Raw genomic sequence first — 6,000 nt, forward strand, 5'->3', positions numbered from 1 at the left:
CTGCTCCACATCAGCACACGACAACAGAATATGTGGACGTACAGGGGAACCAAAACCAGTAATAGGGGAACAGGCTGGGGTCCCCATTCCGCTTCAGACAACTCTATTGATGTGCTAATAGGATGAGGGGAAGGGGGGTGAGGGGGGTTGAGGGGGCAGGGGAGGGGCGGAACGGTGGGTTGGTGGGGGGCGTGTGAACTGAAGGAGGGGGGGGGGCGGTTCATAACACTGCCCTCAGTGTGGCTGTGTGCATTCAGTGTGTTTGTGGCAGAGCTAAACTTGTAGAGAGAACAGAGGGTGCCGTGGCGAAAGGGAGAGAGAAAGAGAGAGAGAGAGGGAGACGGACACACAGAGAGAGAGAGAAAGAGAGAGAGTGTATGTGTAATAGAGAGAAACAGTGAAAGAAGTAAAGAAAGACAGAGAGAGAAGTAAAGGAAGAGGAAGAAAAAGAGAAAGAAAGAAAGGAAGAAAGAGAGAGAGAGAGAGAGAGAGAGAGAGAGAGGGAAGGAGAAAGTGAGAGAGGGAGTGGTGAGACAGAGAGAGGGAGAGAGGGAGTGGTGAGACAGAGAGAGGGAGAGAGGGAGTGGTGAGACAGAGAGAGGGAGAGAGGGAGTGGTGAGACAGAGAGAGGGAGAGAGGGAGTGGTGAGACAGAGACTGGCCTACACAGAGGATCATGGAAGCGTCCTTCATGTTGCTGTGCTGGGTTCTCCTCGTGTCGCTGCTCCAGGGTAAGCTTGTACTCGTCCGGTAAACCACCACAGAGTCGGACAAGAGAGACTCAAACATTTATACCCATCTGTACTCTGAATACAAACATTATTGTTGATGAAACAATCAGTTGTCCTGACGATGTGGTCTGATTGCTAGATTTGGTTTGTAGATTTGGTTGGTTTGAGTTGTTGATGAAAGAGATGAGCTGTTTGTTCGTTAGTTTACAGTGTGGGGCACCTTCATAGCGCGCTATATAATTTGTATTCACATACTTCATAATGACATATGGGTACTTATCAGGACGCCTGGTGAAAGTCAAAGCAATGAGATGTACATTTTATACAGAAACACTCAGTGACGACTTGATTTCATTGCACCTGGACCTCTGCACATATCAGACAATCCTGTGGCAGAAACTCAACGCATGAAAGCTCCCAGAGGTGATGAAGTGGTTCAGTTGTTGGTCAGAACTAACAATAGAATAGTGAAAAAATGCACCAAAAAAATGTTGACAGGAAGCTGCCACATTGCAGAAAATAACCTGTGTATTGCAAGTTTCACACCAGTCGCATGAAGAAGAGTATGTTTCAGTGTTGCAGCTGCAAATTCCAAGAGATTCTCACACATTCTGATGTTTGGCCTGAACAGCAACTGAACAGCTTCACTTTTGGACGGAGCTGTGACGCGCTGAGTAGCTGCCACACGAGGCTCAGATCAGATGAACGCCTTCACGAGCCTCGACGAACGCGGGTGTTCCTAATAAAGGAACCACTGAGTGTAAACAACCATACGTAAAAGATGAGTCAGGATCAGCCATCTCAGTCACAGTCCCGGTCTCTGTATTTCCTGGTCTTGTCTCCATGACGACAGGCTGGAGCGATGCAGACGTGAGTGTCCGAGGTGTGGTCGGCCGGGACGTGACCCTGACCTGCCACTACGACTCAGCGTACTACGGCACGCTGGCCGTCTGCTGGGGCAAAGGTCAGATCCCCAACAGCGGCTGTGGGGACGAGCTGATCCGCTCGGACGGCGCGGTGGTGACCAGCCGAGCGTCGGAGCGCTACGTGCTGCGCGGGGACCTGAGGGCGGGCGACGTGTCGCTCACCGTCAGGCAGCTGGAGGAGGCCGACGCCGGGACGTACGGTTGCCGCGTCGACATCCCCGGCTGGTTCAACGACCACAAGCACCACGCCACGCTGACCGTGGAGCCAGGTGGGAGAGGGATGGGCTGATGGTCGCGATGACTCTGCGGGTGTCCGGGGACGTTTCTGCTGCTGAGGGGGTTTTCGTTTCTCTCAGGGAGTTTCACGTTTGTATTTCTCTTCCTCTGTTTTCTTCCTCCACTCCTCTCTACCCCCCCCGTGTCTCTCTCCCTACCTCGCCTCTTTCCTACCCCTCCTCCCCCCTTCCACCCCTCCAGGACCTCCAGACCCTGTGAGGCTGCAGCTGAGAGAGAGGAGGAGCAGGTCTCTGTCGCTGTCCTGGACCACTGGCTTCCATGGAGGCAGCCCCCTCACTGGCTACACGCTGGAACACAAGAACATCAGCGGTCAGGGGAAACACATTAACCATGCCAGATGCCACAGTTACCTCTTGACCCCTGACCCCCTGACCCCCTGACCCCTGACCCCTGCAGACTCCTGGACCTCGGCCTCCAGGACCAGCATCGGCCCCCAGCTGACCCAAGCCAGCCTGTTTAACCTGCACCCCTTCACCACCTACAGCCTGCGCCTGTTCACTCTGAACACTGTGGGGCCCAGCCCGGCCAGCAACACCCTCACTGTCACCACCGGCGAGGAAGGTAACCGACACACAACCCAATCTCTGGGATGGGTAAAGTAAAGTTGAGTTGTTTTGCGTGTTAATAATATAGGCTATATACATTGTATGAGTATCTGGTTCGGAAGAATCACAGACAGTTGTTTAGGACTCAGGAGTTTAAACGATGACCTCTGACCCCCTCCCCCAACACCCTCTCCTCTCCCTCCAGTTCCGGGTGGCCCCCCTCTGGACGTGCAGCTGGGAGCTCTGTCCTCCAGCACTCTGGAGATCTTCTGGAGGGTACAGAGTCTACTGACACGCCTTTAACAAAGGGTCACGCGTGTGACGTCTTTGTCCGTAGGTGGTCATGTTTGTGTTTGTGTCCCTTCCTGCACCCCCCACCCCCCACCCCCCACCCCCCAGCCTCCTAGAAAGGACCTCCATTATGGCATGATCCAGCGTTACATCGTAGGCTACAAGATCTACGAGGACTCGCCCTCCTCCCAGCCCTGGAGAAGCCAGGCCGTGTTCTACACAGGCCGCAGGCAGAAGCTGGTCCTGGAGAACCTCCAGACGGCCACACGGTACCAGGTGATGGTCCAGGCCGTCAACAGAGAGGGGCCAGGGCCCGCCTCCCCCCAGCTGGTCTGCTCCACCCTGCAGGACGGTGAGAGGGGGCGCTGGGCGACGGTCAAACACCTTCCACTAGAATCCTAGCTGTTCACTGAGGGTCATCATTGATGGTTGAAGTCGGTTTAAGTGTCCTTCTATGGGTATATGTGAAGCCCTCTGTGACATCGCTTGTTAGAAGGGCTGTGCAGAACTAAATTAGCTTTTTTGATTTGATAGCAACAACAACAAAAAAATCCGCTCAGCTAATAGTTTTGCCGTCTATATAGAACTGTTAGGGTCACGCGAGGTTGTGTGAAAGTTGACGCCCTCTGAAGTCAAATGTCGCTGCTGTGTTTCCTGTCGGGGTTGTGTAAGGGTTAGTGTCCCATGTCTTCCCAGAACACACTACGTCCACATCCTCCTTCCTGACAGACGCCACATCAGCACCTGAGGAGGAGCACGGTGCGTGGACCCAGTATATCCTCTCTCTGTTTCTGTCTTTCTGTCTCTCTCTCTCTCTCTCTCTCTCTCTCTCTCTCTCTCTCTCGCTGTCTCTGTGTCTCTCTCTTTCTCTCTTTCTCTCGTGTTTGTTCTCTTATTCTTTTTGGGGATCTGTGTAAAACGTAAAAAGGAAGAATGAAAAAGAGGAGTCATCCCTCTCTCCCTGTCGCTCTCTCCCTTCTCTAAAACTCTGCATCCTCCATTTCCCCTCATTACCCCACACACTACGTCCACATCCTCCTATCTGACAGACGCCACATCAGCACCTGAAGAGGAGCACGGTGAGTGGACCCAGTATATCCTCTCTCCGTCTGTCTCTGTCTCTGTCTCTCTGTATCTCTCTATGTCTGTCTGTCTGTCTGTCTGTCTCTGTCTCTGTCTCTGTCTCTGTCTCTGTCTCTGTCTCTGTCTCTGTCTCTGTCTCTCTCTCTCTCTCTCTCTCTCTCTCTCTCTCTCTCTCTCTCTCTCTCTCTCTCTCTCTCTCTCTCTCGCTCTCTCGCTATCTCTCTCTCTCTTTCTCTTACCCTGGAAGACACCAAAGTGGTTAAAGTCATGTTCTGCTGCTCTGTCCCTGCAGAACACACCACTCCAGCTGTGACGGATTCCCTTGACCCAGACATCCTGTGGGAGCAGACCACCTCCTCTCTAACTCCAGGTACAGACACAGACCTAACTCCAGGTACAGACACAGACCTAACTCCAGGTACAGATTTCACCTCTGAAAAGCAATCCCTAACAAAGAGTGAGAGTTTCAGGACAAACACGTGATGCGTTTCCTGTCAGACTCGACTGATGATTCTGCTTCCTGTTTCCTCACCCCACAGATCAGGAGGAAGTCAGCAGTCTGTCAACAGAAAGTGAACAAAGCACCACTTTCTCCAATGAGATTCAAGCAGTGAGTGTAAGTGTGAATTTTAGACAATGAGCTCTATGAGTTGAATACGAGACTATGAGAAAAAGCATACCACTCACTCAAAGTAAATATTTTTCTAAAACTGTTCTTTACCTTGGTGAATAAAGTTGTTTTTTGGTGCATCTTCATTGCTGTTCAACATCGTCACATCAATCTTAACTCCTGGGTTCACTCTTAATTGTCCTTCTTTTTACTCTTCTCCTTCCTGTACCTCCCCTTCTCCTTCCTGTACCTCCCCTTCTCCTTCCTGTACCTCCCCTTCTCCTTCCTGTACCTCCCCTTCTCCTTCCTGTACCTCCCCTTCTCCTTCCTGTACCTCCCCTTCTCCTTCCTGTCTGTCTGCAACAGATTAGCTCTCAGGAAGAGGAAGAAAAAGAGGCGGAGTCTTACAGAAGACGACTTGTTGGCATCATCATACCTGTGGTGCTCATTCTGCTCATCGTAGCCATGGCGTCCCTATGGCAACTGAGACGTGAGTGTTGTAGCTGTAGATGTTCAAATAAGGAATGCTTTCCTTCTAAGGGAGTCTCTTGGGCTAGGTTGGGTTTGGGTTTGTTGAAATCTATTCTGTTAAACTATTCTGTTATTGTCTGTTACGCCCTCTGGTAAGATCTGAGACGTGGCTTGTAAAATGTAAAAATAAAATTAGCATAACACATTCAATTCACATTGATGCATTTTTCTCTCCAAGCTGTGTCTAATTCCCTCTTTCTCATTTCCTTTTTGGTCTTTCTAGGGATGAAACTGGCGAAAGGAAATCTTGAAATGTTGGTAGTAGACCCACCAGAACATTCATTTGACCCTGGTAAAATCTACAGTTTTTACCCTAATCATCCTCCCCTCTCTTTCCTCCTCTCCTCTCCTCTCCTCTCCTCTCCTCTCCTCTCCTCTCCTCTCCTCTCCTCTCCTCTCCTCTCCTCTCCTCTCCTCTCCTCTCCTCTTCTCTTCTCTTTGCTTTGCTTCTCTTCTCTTCTCTTCTCTTCTCTTCCCTTCCCTTCCCTTCCCTTCCCTTCCCTTCCCTTCCCTTCCCTTCCCTTCCCTTCCCTTCCCTTCCCTCCCCTTCTCCCCCCCTCTCCTCTACTCCCACCCCCTCTCCTCTCCTCTCTCCTCTCTTCCCTTCCCTTCCCTTCCCTTCTCCCCCCCTCTCCTCTCCTCCCATCCCCTCTACTCCAGATCATGGAAGAACAACGGAGCAGTTGCCTTCAGCGATGTCCACCTCCTCCCAGACCTCTAGACCAGATCAGAGAGCTTCAGCTTCGGAGAAGTGTAGAGATAACAGCAGCGTGGAATCTTACTAACTGAGACAGTAATCAAATCACAGCAGATAATCTGAACCAATTGGGGAGCTCTCTGGTATTATCTCCCCAGACTTTTGAATACAAATTCCCATTCAGTAGTCAGACGAATTTCCCTTAGAAATGTGTTGTCTACTTGTCCCCTTTTCTGACTACTCTGTTTTAGCTAGTTTTTCGTTATACTGCAAACTGATGTCCCTTTTTG

At 51.0% G+C, this 6,000-nt stretch overlaps 1 protein-coding gene across 1 annotated transcript in view; it reads left to right on the plus strand.

Annotated features, from left to right (window-relative positions):
* The first annotated feature begins 257 nt into the window (after nucleotides 1-257).
* The window catches only part of LOC146302100 (protein sidekick-1-like), a 5,865-nt gene continuing 122 nt past the window's right edge, over nucleotides 258-6,000 (plus strand). Inside the window, exons 1-13 of the mRNA XM_084698971.1 lie at nucleotides 258-730; nucleotides 1,584-1,925; nucleotides 2,134-2,262; nucleotides 2,350-2,514; nucleotides 2,704-2,774; nucleotides 2,898-3,141; nucleotides 3,486-3,548; nucleotides 3,839-3,868; nucleotides 4,165-4,242; nucleotides 4,412-4,488; nucleotides 4,849-4,972; nucleotides 5,237-5,267; nucleotides 5,674-6,000. The exon at nucleotides 5,674-6,000 is cut by the window's right edge and continues 122 nt beyond it. Coding sequence (XP_084555097.1) covers nucleotides 676-730; nucleotides 1,584-1,925; nucleotides 2,134-2,262; nucleotides 2,350-2,514; nucleotides 2,704-2,774; nucleotides 2,898-3,141; nucleotides 3,486-3,548; nucleotides 3,839-3,868; nucleotides 4,165-4,242; nucleotides 4,412-4,488; nucleotides 4,849-4,972; nucleotides 5,237-5,267; nucleotides 5,674-5,734 — 1,470 coding nt within the window. The 5' untranslated portion in view covers nucleotides 258-675 and the 3' untranslated portion in view covers nucleotides 5,735-6,000. The remainder of the gene's footprint in view (nucleotides 731-1,583; nucleotides 1,926-2,133; nucleotides 2,263-2,349; nucleotides 2,515-2,703; nucleotides 2,775-2,897; nucleotides 3,142-3,485; nucleotides 3,549-3,838; nucleotides 3,869-4,164; nucleotides 4,243-4,411; nucleotides 4,489-4,848; nucleotides 4,973-5,236; nucleotides 5,268-5,673) is intronic.

This window comes from Hypomesus nipponensis, chromosome 1 (genome assembly GCF_054491055.1).
Source record: "Hypomesus nipponensis isolate SF chromosome 1, ASM5449105v1, whole genome shotgun sequence".
NCBI lineage: Eukaryota > Metazoa > Chordata > Actinopteri > Osmeriformes > Osmeridae > Hypomesus > Hypomesus nipponensis.